At 37.1% G+C, this 17,217-nt stretch overlaps 2 protein-coding genes across 4 annotated transcripts in view; both read right to left on the minus strand.

Annotated features, from left to right (window-relative positions):
- Positions 1–315: 315 nt before the first annotated feature.
- LOC123684094 lies at positions 316–6,834 on the minus strand. Its single transcript, XM_045623221.1, has 8 exons — positions 6,584–6,834; positions 6,046–6,320; positions 4,220–4,771; positions 3,112–3,300; positions 2,733–2,980; positions 1,164–1,476; positions 519–719; positions 316–459 (listed from the first exon to the last, which is right to left on the minus strand). Exons 1-8 carry the CDS (start codon positions 6,690–6,692, stop codon positions 346–348), a joined length of 2,001 nt encoding a protein of 666 aa, XP_045479177.1. The 5' UTR covers positions 6,693–6,834; the 3' UTR covers positions 316–345.
- A 912-nt stretch (positions 6,835–7,746) lies between these two features.
- Positions 7,747–17,217, minus strand: part of LOC123684502 (transient receptor potential-gamma protein) — a 138,382-nt gene continuing 128,911 nt past the window's right edge. For all 3 annotated transcript variants that reach the window (XM_045623788.1, XM_045623789.1, XM_045623790.1), the window contains 4 exons: positions 14,165–14,432; positions 11,318–11,735; positions 10,485–10,652; positions 7,747–10,191 (listed from right to left, as the gene is read on the minus strand). In XM_045623788.1, coding sequence (XP_045479744.1) covers positions 10,006–10,191; positions 10,485–10,652; positions 11,318–11,735; positions 14,165–14,432 — 1,040 coding nt within the window. In that variant the 3' untranslated portion in view covers positions 7,747–10,005. The remainder of the gene's footprint in view (positions 10,192–10,484; positions 10,653–11,317; positions 11,736–14,164; positions 14,433–17,217) is intronic.

Here is a 17,217-nt window from a genome sequence, read left to right on the forward strand (position 1 = left end):
GATATCTCGAAAAGTCTGAAACCGAATCGAATCAGTACACACACCAGGGATTCTATGCATCTTAGGCAGGCCTTCCATATGACATCACAAAATTTTGTAGAAATGAATTTGCTAAAATGTAGAAAGAAAAAAATCTCAACACGAAATCAACTCAGAAACAGTTGATCAAACTCAAACAGAAAATATCTAGCGAAATTGTGAAAAACTATTCGAAAATTCGAGGATTTGGCCCTCTCTCGAATTTTTACACCTAGAACTCAATTGTGATGCTTGGATACTAGTTCTTAACTCCAATTTCTCGAATTAAAAAATCAATTTTCGGCCCAATATTTTATTGAATAAAAGTTACAAAAAGTTGAGGAATCCAACTCCCCTCTCCTTCTTCTTTTCACTCGGTTTTGGTTCTGCTTTTTTAGCCACTTCGCCAATAACATTTTCAGCAGAAGGAAGGGTTTTTGCCTACAATAAAAAAAGCAATTAGGTTGGCCCTTCAGAATATTAACCACTTTCATACAAACCTTTTCATCTGCAAAGTTGAAACCAGGCATGACAGACATCCTCTTATTCAATGGAAGAGTTGCTATTCTCTTGAATAGATAAGCTGCCTCATCCTTCATCTTCTGAGTACCCAACAGTTTGATAATTTGCTTCTCCCTCATTTCCAAGAGCTTAGTACCCAGTATATCATCTAGGGTGGATTGCTCAATTGCAAGCACGCACTACAAAGTTATTTGTTGTTATTTCCATTGTTTTACATATTATTTTATGCTGGAAGTGCGAATGTACGACAATCTGGAAAGCCTGAATCAATGTTGAAACATGTCTATTCGTTTTTGAGTTTTCCCACGTCCTGAGCCTGGACCTCAGATCCAGATGGCACCAACAGTCCTTGATAAGTGTTATTCTAATTCTACTCCATAAGAGATGGTATGCTCACTCTAAATGTGTTTCAGAAAACATAAAAGAAGTCAAAGAAATGGTTTTGAGTGATCGTGAAAAAAATTTGTGATGTTGAAGATATCAGAAGACAGTGTATTCACTATTGGCATTACTATTTTTGCATTGAAAATTTTTGGTTGGCAGCACCATAAATTTGGGTGAAACTGAGATATTCCCGCACGATTTTCTTCTGCAAGGTATGGCAGAATGAACGAATTACTCACTCTGTCCAAAAATTCACCCATTTCGTCATCTTTCAACCTGGTAGCGATCTTCCTGGCATGCTTGACTTGATTTTTGGCGTCGTTTTTATTCTTCTGAATGATGTCAGTCCTAACGATGAGAATCATGGCGTTCATTATCCACTTCAACTTTTTGCAGTTGTTCGCTTCACCGATGCATTTTCTGGCGTACATTCTTGACATTTCGTACTTCTTCAATTCGAACGAGAATCTCGATAGCTCGTGGTAGAGCCAAGCCAGTTCTTCTGGACTTTCTGCTTTGAATAGGCGTTTCTCGTAGAGGGCTGTCATTTTTCTGAAAGTAGAGAGATAAATTCGATGTTAAAGGATGAATCCCTGAGTCTATTCCTATGAATTTATATCAAGGGTAGATATTCCTAGCAAAAATTGAAATATTCGCGATTTCAAACAATTATATTTACAGGTTTGGTAAACTCAGTCGAATGGATAGGATATACAAAGTAATTCAATGTTCCAGTGGAACAGTGCAACAATCAAAACACCTGCTTGAAACAATATCGAATGAAGGAGAGCTATGTTTCAATGTCGAAGTGGGGATAGTGACCGTTGCATCTGCGCCGGCGTTGCAGCTTGAATATTAGTTCTTTTTCAACCTTGGTTTGGTAACGACAATTTTATTCTAATAAAGGCTGTTTTTTTAGAGCTATAGCACTTTAAATTGCAATAAAACAACGATGGATTACTCGATTGACATGAATTTTATTTATCCGCAAGATAATCTTGTGGCATTACATTTTGAATATGATTTCTGGCATATGATCGCCACAACTGGCTCGGATGTTGTCCAATCTGGACGTCCAATTTTCGATGACTTTTTCCAACATTTGTGGCCGTATATCGGCAATAACACGGCGAATGTTGTCTTCCAAATGGTCAAGGGTTTGTGGCTTATCTGCATAGACCAATGACTCTACATAGCCCCACAGAAAGTAGTCTAGCGGTGTTAAATCACAAGATCTTGGAGGCCAATTCACAGGTCCAAAACGTGAAATTAGGCGGTCACCAAACGTGTCTTTCAATAAATCGATTGTGGCACGAGCTGTGTGATATGTTGCGCCGTCTTGTTGGAACCACAGCTCCTGGACATCATGGTTGTTCAATTCAGGAATGAAAAAAATAGTAATCATGGCTCGATACCGATCACCATTGGCTGTAACGTTCTGGCCATCATCGTTTTTGAAGAAGTACGGACCAATGATTCCGCCCATAAAGCGCACCAAAACCATTATTTTCGAAATGAAATTGCACTATTTGCAAGCGTTGTTCAGGCGTGAATCTATTCATGATGAATTGCCAAACCAAACTGAGAATAAATCACTTGACAGCTGTTAAATCGGTCGCCATCTTGAACAGTAATGCCAAGTTAAAGTTATTTACCTCGAAAAAAAAACCCGTTATATACGAAGAAATCATTGGTGACATTCGATTGAACTCGAGTCATATTTTTCACTGAAACTTTGATGCTCTATAGAAGAAGTAAGGATAAAGTGTGAGAAGTAAGGATAAAGTGTGAGAATAATCAGATCTTACTTCCAATCCACGAACCAGCCTTTCAAATCGATAGCCAAAGAATCTTCAGAGGGAAACCTTTCCATCGGTAACCCAAGGATCAATTTGATCCTGTCCTCCCTCTGTGCCTCGGTCATGTATTTTGAGAATTTCTTCATGTCGTAAATCGCCTCACAAACCATGTCCAGCATTCGATTCATGTATTGCTGCCTCTTCGGGAACACTTTCCTAGATGTTATCTCACAGAAGCTGACCAGTTTTTCGGCAAACTGCAAAGAAGATGTGTAACAAACTCAAAGTCAACTCCAACAATGTCGATAATAAACTCCTGGACAGAGAAATCCGGACAAACGAATATTTGTAATGATAAAATTCAAGACTAAATCATCTCTCCTCTTACTTCTAAAACTTTCCTCAATCTACGAATCTTCTTCTCATCTTCAATCCTGGAAATCATATAATCGGCTTGTTTTGTTGCCATATCTTGTAGCTGCTTCAATGCATTCTGTCTTCTCATTGCCAGTTTTCCCATGGAGGTTGCTTCTTGATATTTTATAGAATAGAACGGTCTACGAGACCGAAGCATTTCCTAGAAAAAACGAATATGCATATGCAATATAGATAAATTATCATTAAATTCAGGTTCTTCGAAGGGCACTGTCATGGTCAGGGCTGGCGTTAGGGGTGAAACAGTGAAGCCCAGTTTGAGGCCGCCCTTTCATATTTCTGAAAAAAATATAGTCTTCATTCTTAAAAACAACATGAGGTTGGTCCGCTTTGCTGCGTTTATCAACATTTCCTGCAATAAAAATCTCCGAACCGTCTTTACTAAGCCGCCTGTTCAATAAATAACATATGACAACCCAACCAATATAAGCAGCATTGCCTATTACCCTAATTGAATGAGGGATGGAATGTATTTCACAAAGACTAAAAACAACACTTCGAATTACGTGGAAGTTGTTTACACATTCAACATATGGAAAATTCCTACGATTCTGAATTCGAAACTAGTTACTGATGAATGCTAAATGTTTTCAGCGGAACTTACGTTTTTAATCCCATTTAGTTTTCGAATCTTTGCATGCCTTACCGCCCTTCGTATCTTGTGGTGTGATAGGTAACCTTTCATCGATCGTTCGCAGTGTCTTGTGAATGTGAGAATCAGATATATTATTATACTACTCCAGGAATTTATTGTTGGTAAAAATGTTCGAAAAAAAAAGAGACCCAGTGGAAACGACTTTAAAAAGAAACGATTAGCAAAAACGCGAGAGAAATACACAATGGCGAAATATCATCGGGGCAGGTGATGTTTTTTGTTAGGGGTGGTGTTTATTGATACTTTTTCTGCAGGGGTGCCAAAAAATTCTTTGCTTCAGGCGCCAAAATTGCTCGCGCTAGCCCTGGTCATGGTTTCCTTTTCCTTATGTCTTTACCTGATAAATAATGCTAACTAAACCTTCCAAAACAAAGTCATCATCTGATAAGAATAGGAAACCACAAACCTGAGTATTGTACACGTTCCTGAATCCCAACTGCGCCAAATGTTTGATCTTGTTAGAGCCCTTCGCGTTAGCTATCACTGCACCCATGACATTCGGAAGGCTCTTCAAGTACAACTTATCGTGGTACAGCTTGTCCAGATATTTTTCAGCCAAATAGTTCTCGATGTTGCTGGTGCGGCTCTGCATGGGTTGATGAGGAAAAGGTGGCGCTGGTGGCATCGTGATGTTAAGGGAAGAGTTGTGGCTGTACAGGCTCTCTCCGATAGATGAAGATTCGTCCATCATGGCTATCGACCCCATCAGTTTTCCGGTGGATGTATCGGATAACCTCGTCTTTGAATCGTTTTCCTTCTTTTTGGCCTTCTTGGCTAAGGAGGTGGGTAGTGCTACGAATATAGATCGTCTTTTTTTCTTCCTATTCTTCGCCACTGGTTTGTAGGGTCTTTGGGCGTCTATCGTTTTGGTCCAGGCGATCCGTCTTATGATCTTGAAGTGATCTCTCAATGGCTTGCCGGCACGTTCAGAGATGCAGTTCTGGATAGCGTCATCACACTAGCAAATAGTTAATTCTTTCAATGAATTTTGTCTTTGCGTGATTAGATAGAAAAAGGTCATGGTTATCTTGGAGACCAATAATTTAACAGCCAACATGGTTCTAGAATCTAGAGCAGCAGTGCATAGAACAATTTTTTTTTTATGTTCTGGTTCCCACGAAAGGAGATATCCTGTAATGTTCAGAGAACATCATGAGAACCAAGGGAAAGAAGGTAGGAATTGGTTTTCTTTTTGAATTTATGAAGGTTATATGCCTCGGGGAACACCTCCCTAGGCAATGTGTTCCAGAGCCTTTCTGTTCGTTGGATGAACGAGTCTTTGAAAAGAGATGTTCTGCAGGTCTCCAACGCGACCGCAAAGGGGTGTGAAGACTGAACTTGACGGGTTAACCTCGAAGAGACTGCCAAAGGAGAAACGATTGTTGACATTTCAGAAGAGCATCGCCCTTAAAATATCTATAAAATAGAGACAGATCGCTAACTTTTCTACGGTGTTCCAAAGTGGTGAGCGAGTTTGTAAGCGAGGTATCACCGACTAGACGAATTGCTCTTTTTTGGACAGAATCCAGCAGTTTCAGAATATGTTTAGGTGCCGCACTCCAAACATGGGAACAGTACTCCAGGACAGGTTGGATCTGTGCTTTATAAATGAAGTAGCTGACTGGAAGTGAAATAGCTCCTAGCACGAAACAGAAAACCAAGTATTTGGGATGCACTTTTGGCAATTTATTTCACGTGATCTTCCCAAGAAAGGTTATTGCTGATAGTAATAAGTAAGAACAAAATCACATAGTTTGGATGCTGGATGACTGAGAAAAAACAAAGGATTAGACGATAACGAAATCAACATCATCAGCAATCTCAATTGGAACCAGAAATGTAATATCAAGATAGATTCGAATATACCAGGAAAAGTTGATTCAGTGAGGAGTCATGCATAGTTGCACAGAAGGACATTGTTTGATTTTATTTCTCGAATTCGGTAGCAGATAGTACAGGACAAAGTTTTGCTTTTACATGTTCCTGAACTAACAGTGGTCCACAAAATGAAAGTTCTGGAGGAAAGAAGCGGGCAGAAAAAATATCACCCTGAAGATTTTCATTATCATATCACATGTCGAAAACTTCAAATTGAAATCTCTATGCCAAATTTGAGTTGAATATCTTGTAAAGAGAATGCGGTGCCCTTGTTTATATAAAATTTTTTTGATAATCCGAAAAATCCATCATTTTCATTTAATAACACTCTGTAGAACATATTTTATTACTCACATTCATCACGCCCATCACGAAATTATCTGGTTTTTGCCTCAGTGGAACATTTCTATAATTTTGTATTAAGGCTTCCTCAAACTCACCACCTAAATACGTGATGAGTGCTTTCTCGGCTTTCAAATAGATATTTTCAGGCTCCAAACTCAAAATTTTTTTTATATCCTCGATAGCACCATTGAATTTTTTAGCTTTAGCTCTTGCGCCTGCTCTTCCGCGTAGTGTTCGGATGTTTTCCGGTTCCTTTTTGAGCGATTGGTCGAAATATTTCAAACCTGAAATCGTATGAAGAAGGAATCAAAACAATAGTATAAACATAAAGTATTCCCAATTTTTTTTCACGATATACAGAAATTAGAGTTTTTATATGGAAATTTCCAACTACCATTTCTTATTCAACAGAATGAGATTTTGGATTGAAATTTCTGTCTCATTTCGCACTTCATCTATATTTCGTTTTTATTTGTATATCACAAAAAGTTGAGAAATTAATAATTATTAATTAATCAATAATGATTTTTATTAACTTTATACTTACTTCTCTCGTATTCTTCCCTCTGTTTGACATAATATCCTACATTTCTGTAATAAACTGGCCAATTGAAAGTATCATTTATTTTTTCGATATTAAATGGTGGCTTCGGCATGATGCAGATTTGGAAGGGGAATGGCGAATATAAAATTTGTTTTTCCTTAAAATCATCAAGAATACCTACAACAACATCAGACGCCAAAAATATTCCTACCTCATACTTTTGACAAATTTCTTAGAACTCCTGACAAGAGTTACAGAAAATGATATCCTTCTATGGGCCAGTTGCACCATTTGCCTAAACATTGATTAAAAATTTAAACATTGATATCTCTCTGATTTCTTAAGAGAAATCAGAAATTAATCGATGTTTAAATTTTAATCAATGTTTAGGCAAATGGTGCAACTGGCCATATGTCTGTGATTATTTTTTGATATCATGAGAAGAGGTGAAATAAATAAGTGATCATGCTTATCATGTCAGTTTTTCTGAAAATAATCTGAAATTTAAATCTGTAGAGAATTCAATAATGAGCCATCTATACGCATCGTACTGAACTAATTATTCCTGCAGCCAAACACATATAGAATCCTGTTATGTGTTTCCCTCACTGATATCTAGTGTGAGCTACTCTTCCTAGATGGAACCATTGAGATTTGCCTTAAAAAAAACCGAATAGTATGATTTGGAAAATTTTTCGACAAGAGTTTATGGCCACATCTGCTTCAAAATTTGATATTATGATGAAATCTCGATCCTTTATACCGACTTACAATGAGTCAATTCCTAAGAAAGCCTAGCGCGTTTCGCGGGATTTAAAAAAAAAATTAAATATGTAAAAAAAAATTCTGCAAATAATCGAAGCCCAATTCGGTATCTAAGATTCAAAAACCTCTGAATATCGCATCAAATATGGTCAAATTCGATCGTTAGTTTTTTGGAGAGGGATTCACACAAATCAGAAAAATAGAAAAAACTTATTAATATTTTTCAAAACGCTTCAAATTTTTTTTCATCTACCTGATTATCCAATCTGAATTGCAATGTTTTATTCGAAACATTTTTCCGTAAGATGTTTCCTTTTCGAGAATTTTGACTGATTCAACTCAAAAATCCACCATTGAAAATCATGTTCTGTAATGATTGTGAAGTAATAAAAACAACAAACAACGATGGATTATTTTATTTAACTTATTTCGACTTTCATTGAAACACATTGAAGCTAAATGGTCGCTGTCATAAAGGATGAAACTTTAAAATCTTGATCCAATTTTCTTTTCTACTATTCCAGGTGAATACTTCAGCAGTTAAGAAACGAATACATAAAGTATGATTTGATTATGATACATATTTCACATTCATCTCACAGATATGAATTTCGATAACTCGAAGATGAAAAGATTTCAAAAAATAAATTCCAACAGATACGTTTTTTCTGAGTAGTGGTCACATTCAGGATTGAAGAAATAAGAGGATTTTATTATAAACAATGAGATATTATCGAATGTAAAGGATAAGGTACCTCACCATGCCAACATCAACAGTCACTTAATTCGTATAAAATAGTTTAGTTATTTTTGAACTCGATTAATTTAAGTATATTATATTTATTATTACCTGCTTATCCTAAATTATATAGATTTATAATTTGCGCTGGATATCATTTTCTTTTCGATTGGTTTCCAATCAGTCAAGGCACTCGTATTTTTTTTTTCGAAGTTATTTTAGTATGAATCGGTAAAAAAAATTCACACTGGACAGTAACTATACAACGATGGACGATATTCATCCGAAAAAATTATAAATCCATATTTGGCCAAACTATACATAGGTATTCAATATGATCGAATAATTGATTAACAACTTTGTGATCTACAAAAAAAAAATTCTCATTTCCGGAGATTCATAATTGGTACGTCATCACATAAAGGAAATTATTTTTTTTAATTAAGTATCTACTCCAAAAGGCGTTGAATCCGCAAGGATTTCCGTTAAATCAAAAATCTGGCAAAAGATATTTTGACTCTCGTGATATATTCTTGTCTACCTACTTTTTACTCTACGGTGAATCAGTGAACTCTTATTTCGGGTAGGTAATTGTGGCGGATATATATCATCTTATAATCTTATTTACTTATATCTAATTCGACCTAATACCTCTTCTTTCCCTTCATTATTCTCGTATTTTTCGATGACAATCAATGAATATTATTTATATCGATAATGATATTTTCTATGGTGAATAGCCTTAAAATACATCAGGGACTGATGAAATTACCAGTTCCAGAAGTAGTCATCTCCCAAAATGTTCAAATATTTTCGATAAAGACATCCTTTCTTGATTGAAAGTGTCGTATAGTACCTATATCTATTTCTACAATGGCATGACGTCACTGATGACGTATCGGAGATGGCAACTGTATCCATCTTGAAAACGTTTACAGAACATGCAATTTCAAAGCTTGTACTGTCAGTCCTTTGCTATTTGGCCGATGTACTTATTCTGAGTGTGCGTATTTATTTCTTTCATAATAATAATTGGCTTTGGTTGTTCCCGATTCGATTTTCATTGACTATAAATACCCATGTTTATGATCGTTCTGAAAGTCTGGAATTCGATCCCAGACGTCATACCATCGCTAAAATAAATGTTTATACATATATGACTACTCAAACTGAATTATTTGATGTCATCAAATTGATGTGGACTATTTTATCTAGCCTACCCTGTATGCTGTATGTATCAAATAGTGTTACTGGGGTTCATTTCATCAATCCCTGAAAATAGAGATCGCAGATAAATATCTATATCCCTGAAGAAAAACATAAAATATATGAATGAGTACCCTAAAGTGATATAATGTCTATGAGATGTAAATTTGGGTTTTGAGGGAGTCTACATCCGGAAAGTTTCAGCGAAAATATATAATATCAGATGGAAAAGAACGTAAATAATAATAAGAAGATTTAGCTCGAAAATAGTGAAATTTCTATATTCACAGAGTGATTCATTAAAAAGGTTCGATCTCTGAATTGTTGTATGATATGAATATGATGATTCTGCCTAACATGTCTTATATAAAAATTGCTAATTTCCGAGATACCGAATATTGAAAGTTGAAGGATTTTGATTTTCGCAAATTTTATTTTATTTCATTTGAAAATTGTCAATTCAGAGATTGGACATTATTAATACCCTGTATATAGGTATTGATGGCGCAACCTGTATACAAAAAAGCAAAAAAACCAAATTTTGTAGACTCCATCTACTTTCTGTGTTTTATGTTATCGTTGTATTATATTACCTTTATTCTTTTCGTTTGTTCTGAAATTTGAGTATATTTAGAAGTATACTGAGTTAGGTCAATATATTGCGATATTTAGGAAGGTACTACTCATCTATATATTCTATGTTTTCCCAGTACTGTTACAACCATTCGTTCGTGTTTGTATGTCCGCTCAATGGTATAATTCCAGGAAGTTTGGGGAGACATTGAGGCTGATTCCTGTAATCATCTTCAGGTGTCTGCGAAGAAGCTGTAGCTTGATTGCTTGACGAGGAGTTGTAGAGTAGAGGCTCTCTCGACATCCCAGAATGGATACCATTATTACTCTTGAAAAAAGAAGGTTATCACTGAATTTGAGAAAAAGCCAACACTTTATTATGAGTGTATTAGTGACAGTTCTTATTCCGAGAACACAGAGGAACAGTTTGTCTAAAATCACTCTCAAATTCGAAATGAACGTTTCCAAAGACTAAAACCAAATGAATACGAGTTCGAACAAGCTACAAAAAGCTTCAGATTTTAACTCAGTGCTTTTTCAAGGTGGAAAATTCCTCTTGGCATTGCAATTTGTGAGTCACTGGAAAAAGTTAACATAACAAATGAAAGATTTTGAACCTACTGTGGCTACGCTTTCCTCTGTTGTTGACGGTGTCATCGCAGGTGGCGGTGTTGGAGTAACATTGTCAGTTTCCTGTTGGGAGTGCGTTGTCCCTAAACGATTCAAGGTTGGTACTTCAGGAACTCTTGTCGGTACACTTGAGGCTCGTTGTAAGACTTTACAAGGTGACTATAAAATAAAAAAGGAGGTGCTTTATGATTGAATGAAGCTTAACAACGAAGATACTAGAGTTGAAACGAAGAAACTACTATCTAGTATTATCTAATTTGAGGCACACTTCGACAACTAGGTTGTCATAATCAGGGACTCTAGGATACAGCATTTCACTCAATAAGTCTCAGGTCTTATCAGTAAAGAATGCATCTTATCTTGAAAATTCGACTTTATGTGTCAACATAGTCATTTTCAAGAGTAATACTCCAACGCCTCTCTAACTTTTCAATACCTGCTATGAAGAAAGATTAGTATTTGCTTTGGAAATAGGCTCCAACCTCAGAAATCACGTCTTCTTTAAAGCCCAATTACTTTACTGGAGTATTTTTTTTTCGAGGTCTACAAAAAGCCTCCTATGTACTAGGTAGGGACTTATTGAGGTAAATGCTAATAATCAAATCAAATAACATCACATTTCTTTGGTCTCCAATAAGCGCTCGAAAGCACCATCAGTGATCAGTGATTGTCTTTGATTTTCAACTAATCTATTTCAATTCCCTAAGAATATGAATAGAGATAATCGATAGCTTCTGACATGTTTCTTGAAGACCTAGAAGGGCCAAAAACAAAACAGAGAAAACAGAATAAAACAAACTTAAAAAAAGAGAGGCTCCACCTACCTTCTTGATGATCTTGCTCATCTTCTTATTCACGCTGCCCATGCTATCATTAATACTGCCTGGAGGAACAACAATCGGACTAGAATTTCTAGAAGCAGAGAACTTCTTTCTCTTCTTCTTCAACAAGGCTAGGCCGTGGGCTATCCCGTAATGATGCTCAGTCGGTTGATGCTGAGGCTCGTGGTGGTTATGGGAAGTTTCGGTATCCACGCTCTGATTGGATTCAGAACCGCTACCTGAGATGTTCTCATCGGAGGCTGGACTGTTGCTATGGGACTGATTGTTACCACGGCAATCATTGCAGACAGAATCCTCGGATCTGGACCTTCCGATGAGTCGAGATACTTTTCCAGATTTGGCTGCCTCGATCAATGTTCCCCATTTGCGTTTATGGGATTGTGTACGTTTGAAGTGGAACCTGCCAAAGAAATTTTATGTTAGCAGTAGCAAAAAACTTTGAAATATTGGGTGGTCTGTTTGAGAAGTTTCGATGGTTGTTATATAAGGTAACAGTTGAGAATGCCAAACTGAGTTGACATTTCAGTTGAGTAAGGTCGATAAGTCACCGTTCTCAACTCGTTGGCCTTTGTCCTTCGACTACGTGGGAAATTTTACAAAATAATGTTGGCTGACGTGCTTATAAAATACAGCTAGTGCTAGAATTAAAGCCAATTGATCATCGTGTACGTAGCATTTTTGCTGATCTGGCTAATTTGAAACTGACCGAAGAAGAGCTTAGTTTTGTTGAGTAATGAGGCTCATATCTGGTTGAGGGGAATCGTCAATAATTATATAAACAAAGATTTAGCGAAATATTTGAAACAGACATGGGCAACTCGAGAACGAATCAAAATATCTCTGATCTGATTTCTGATATTTCGAAAACAGAGATCGAGGGTCCTTGAAGATTTTCTCTCTAAATTTTATAGTTCTTGAGATGCTTTTAATGAGCATTGAATTTGGGACACCCTATACAAATGAATTAGTAGCCAATTCCTATTGTAAAAACGAATACCTGCTGAACTGAAAATGAGCAAATTGGAGAATAACGCATTGAATCAATTCCTCCTTCAAATGCCACATATAGCGCCTCCTACCGCCCAAATGATGGAATTATTCAGCAGATCCCAAACGCATGAAGAATTCTGATGTCGAGGTCCGCGGAAATTGGCCAGTTTCCAAGAGGAGTTTTCCACATAGAAATTTGGGGACCTCGAACGATTTTCTATCCATTTCCGCATCGGTGAGCTGCAGCAATGTTTTTATGTAGGAGAGAAAACCGAAGATAACTTTTCTAGATATCCGGCTCAACACTTCGGTACGGTGGTCCGTCACAGAGTGGATTCCACTCTATATGGAGATTCAGATTTTGGTATAATCATATTTATGCTCTGCGTCGCTGCTATGACAACAATATGATTTCTCTCTTTTTTTCTGGGAAAATATTCATCCACTGTAGCGTGTTGGTGATTATTGTAAACCCCAATGTAAACAATCCCATTCAAAAACTACAAATTGAAGAAAACATTGTTTTATATTCGATTAAATTCTCGGCTCTATTTCTATGAAGTTACACAGGCACTGCTACAAGCTAAACGTGCAGAAATTGTGTATTCAACTAGATAGCCTTGTAGATCTACATAGCCCACAAATCTGCATCACTGATTTTTGATTCTTGTTCTTAATATTACCTATTTATACAAACCCAGGGAGACCGTCAATACGCTTAAAGAAACCGACAACATCCTTAGGAACCTTGGCTGTTACTTTGTGAGTATCCAGAACTGACCTTCCCATGTTAGTGGTTCTTAGGCCAGTCAACCCCTTACATTTGCACACTAACTGTTTGGCTGTTTTTATTTCCTTTCCTCAGAGCCTGCAGATCTCATCTGTTGACTTACCAATGCGCTACAAAAGTTATTTGCACCGACAGTGTCCTATCAGCAGACCCACCATTACCCAAAGCTCAGCTCGTGGTAGCTTCAGAAGCTTTTTGAGATAAGTCGGTGAAAGCACCACAAATTTTTTTGCCTGAGCAAGACCCAGAGTTTTCTCCAGAGGGTTTTTATATTGTCCCACTCCCATTGTTGGACCGCTGCCTTGTATTGGTCTTTTCCAAGCCCACAGAAGAGCTCAGGAACAACAGATGTTAACCTCGATGTCTTTTTTGCAAGTTCATCGGCTTTTTCGTTTCCTTCAATACCACAATACCCCGGTACCCATAGTAGAATTATTTTATTGCCTCTGGCCAGTTGCTTTAAAGTATGACGGCACTCCCATGTCAGAAGAGACTCGTGGCTATATGATTCCAGGGATCTCAGCTTGTCCTGGCTGTCCGTAAATACGCGCCCGTTTCAGGCTTCTTTTGAGACACTCTTGGGCGCAAGTATAGACAGCTTATGTCTCAGTCTGCAAGATAGAGGGTATCGCTCAATAATCTTAATAATATTGTTGAAGCGTAGAGTTTTCCAACTGGAATAATTCAATTTGAAATACACTGCAATATTTTTTGACATTTCATAACATTTCAGAAGGTTATACCCAATGATCTACTAATCATAGATGAGCTCTTTAGCGGTAGTGCAGTGCAGAGCATTGACTCCAACATTCTTGAGGAAAATATTGATCCTTGAATTTCAACCAATGATAAGGAAAGTCAAATCAGGTGCTCTAAAAAGGTTCAATGATTCTATGATTGATTGGTTCAATATGTTCAATCAATCAAAACATTGGTTGAGCCCTGGACCACATGGTGTGAAGAAAATTGCCGTAAAACCTTGTTTTCTTGTAGTTGTATAAAGATTAAGACACCAGTTATTCATAAATCATTAAAAACTGAATACTCACTTTCCATTGCCGCCTCTGTGACACTGATGACCCTCGTTGATACTTCCTTGTGACGTCGATACGGTGTTACTATGTTGCAGTTTCCTGGGAGTCGAATTGAAGATATTGGACAACGTGGAGCCGAAGAAGTCATGATGATGACCTTCCTGCTGGAGCGAGGCAATAAATTCAGCAACTGGAGGCAGGGATATTGTTGAGGGTTGCGGAGCTATATTGAAACCCTTCATCAGACGTCTCTCTTTCTGTCGGTTCTTCTTGCCTCCGGTGCCTGTAATATATTTCAAAGGCGTTATCCGATGATGTCTTCCTCATATTTTCATTCTCGTTCGTTTCACATCACGTGACGTTTATTGATGTTGACTGTTAGTTGGATGTTCACTATGGCTGTTATTTGGCGTTGAGAAATTTTAAGGTTGTTATTTAATTTGAGCGTAGATGATGTGGTGTAGAAATAATGGTGTGAATACGGGATTAATATTCTTGTCTTTTATAACTGCACGTATAATAGTGAACTAAAACTATAAAAGCGAAATTACAGGGAGTAGTGGATATTATGATTTTACTTCGAATAATGTTTCAACATTTAGTAGGTGCTCTTCATTTATTTGATTGTTATATCACAGCGTTGGAATATTCGCTGAAAATTACAGACGATTTGGCAAGAAAGCAATCGCAACCCTTGAAAGTAACCTTAACTGATTATTTTCCAGCACGAGTGTTGTTTTCTTGACAAATACAGGGTGTTCCTATATTGGCGAAACAAACAAAAATGAAAGATTCTTCGGGTCATTTCATGAAAAAAAAAGGTCCTATAAACTTCGACCCGCAAACCTTTTGTTTTCGAGACACAGGGTGTTGAAGTTTTTTTCCTCATAGCACATTCCCTTCACAAGATATACAACTTAAATTTAGCATATACATTTCAAATCATAGTTTTCATCATGTAATATGCTAATTTTGATTCTAAATCTACAGGGTAATATTTTTTCTGGAACAGAACTCGATTCTTTCCTTCAGACCTTTTTTTTTGTGGACTACTGATAGTTTAGAAAAATGTGAAGAGGAACTTTGGTCCAGTACTACACTTTTTGGATTCTTGTAGTTTTTTCGTATCTTCTACCGATTTCGAGAAGAAAATTCGCTAGTAATCCTCAGGAAAAACAAAATTATTATAATGATCCAGTTAGTGAGCTTTGATGAATAAACTTATTATAAGTTTTGATACTTATTTACCGAAATTGTAGCAAACATTAATAAAGATTCGATGAGCTGGTATAGGGTGTTTTTTTTCGAGGTATATAACTTTGAGTTGGCATTACTGTTCAAGATTGGAACCAATTTAACAGCTGTCAAGTCATTTATTCTCAGTTTGTTTTGGCAATTCATCACAAATAGACTCACGCCTGAACAACGCTTGCAAATAGTGCAATTTTATTTCGAAAATAATGGTTCTGTGCGGAATACGTATCGCGCGAATTTTGTTTAGCGATGCAGCGCACTTCTGGTTGAATGGCTACGTCAACAAACAAAACTGCCGCATTTGGAGTGAAGCTAATCCTCAAGTGTATGTCGAAACACCATTACATCCAGAAAAACTGACTGTTTGGTGCGCTTTATGGGCTGTACTTCTTCAAAAACGATGATGGCCACAACAGTCAATGGTGATCGATATAGAGCCATGATTACTAACTTTTTCATTCCTGAATTGAACAACCATGATGTCCTGGAGCTGTGGTTCCAACAAGACGGCGCAACATGTCACACAGCTCGTGTCTCAATCGATTTATTGAAAGACACGTTTGGTGACCGCCTAATTTCACGTTTTGGACCTGTGAAGTGGCCTCCAAGATCTTGTGATTTAACACCGCTAGACTACTTTCTGCGGGGCTATGTAAAGTCATTGGTCTATGCGGATAAGCCACAAACCCTTGACCATTTGGAAGACAACATTCGCCGTGTTATTGCCGATATACGGCCACAAATGTTGGAAAAAGTCATCGAAAATTGGACGGCCAGATTGGACTACATCCGAGCCAGCCGTGGCGGTCATATGCCAGAAATCATATTTAAAATGTAATGCCACAAGATTATCTTGCGTATAAATAAAATTCATGTCAATCGAATAATCCATCGTTGTTTCATTGCAATTTAAGGTTCTATAGCTCTAAAAAAAACACCTTTTATAATCACCACAAAAAAGTAGGACTACAAGAAACAGCCTGTATCTCGAAAACAAAGCGTTTGCTGGACCATGTTCATAGGACTTTGGAATTGTCCAAAGTGATTGAGGCACTGCCACAGCCTACCACATTCCAAGTGGCTAAAATTTGTAGTGTTTTATGTTTCTGATTATGACAACTTAGTTGTCGAAATGTGCGTCAAATTTGAAAATTCCTCAGGATGAAATGTGTGCGTCAAATTCTGATTATTAAAAATCTCTCGGATAAAGTTTGGTTACGCCAGCTTCAAGTTTACTGCCGAGTTCACCGAAAACTAGATTTATTCCATTGGTAGAAACATCTCATCGAATTTTCATTGAATTTCTTGGAGTTTATCATCCTAGATGGGCTATTCTACTCATTAACAATTCACCATCCAGAAAAATTCGATCTTCCTTCTAATTTCGCTTTCTGAGAGTGACCTTAGCAGCCGATTTTTACCAAGCTAACCAACATGCGAATAGGTGATCATTCAGCTGGAAAATTTATGTCTTGACGCCTTGATTCGACCACGCAATCATTTTGCGTGAAGGAATTATGTTACAAATGTCGATAAAGTTCGTTTTAGTTATTGCCAATGCCGGATTTTCAACCTCTTGATGAATGGCCCTAAACAGAAATAGACCCGAAAATGTTCTATTGTTGGGGAACATATTGCGATATGCTGTTGGTGACATTTTCAAGTGTAGCATGAGTAGCACGTTGAAACTTAGGCCATTTTGACCTAAATTTTCGGTTTGATTTAACTTCTCATCAAGTTTGTACAGAGTGATTCATTTATCTTGGTAAACCCAATTTTATCGAAAACGGTGTGAACGGTGCTTTGTTACAAGT

The sequence above is a fragment of the Harmonia axyridis genome, chromosome 7 (genome assembly GCF_914767665.1).
Source record: "Harmonia axyridis chromosome 7, icHarAxyr1.1, whole genome shotgun sequence".
NCBI classification, from domain to species: domain Eukaryota; kingdom Metazoa; phylum Arthropoda; class Insecta; order Coleoptera; family Coccinellidae; genus Harmonia; species Harmonia axyridis.

Excerpts from the sequence above, each read along its gene's own strand:
- LOC123684094 (XM_045623221.1), bottom strand. The coding sequence starts at position 6,692 with ATGCCGAAGCCACCATTTAATATCGAAAAAATAAATGATACTTTCAAT. Across the intron at positions 4,772-6,045 it reads TCGTGATGGGCGTGATGAAT|TGTGATGACGCTATCCAGAA; the intron begins GTGAGTAATAAA and ends ACTATTTGCTAG. Across the intron at positions 1,477-2,732 it reads GGCTGGTTCGTGGATTGGAA|AAAAATGACAGCCCTCTACG; the intron begins GTAAGATCTGAT and ends CTCTACTTTCAG.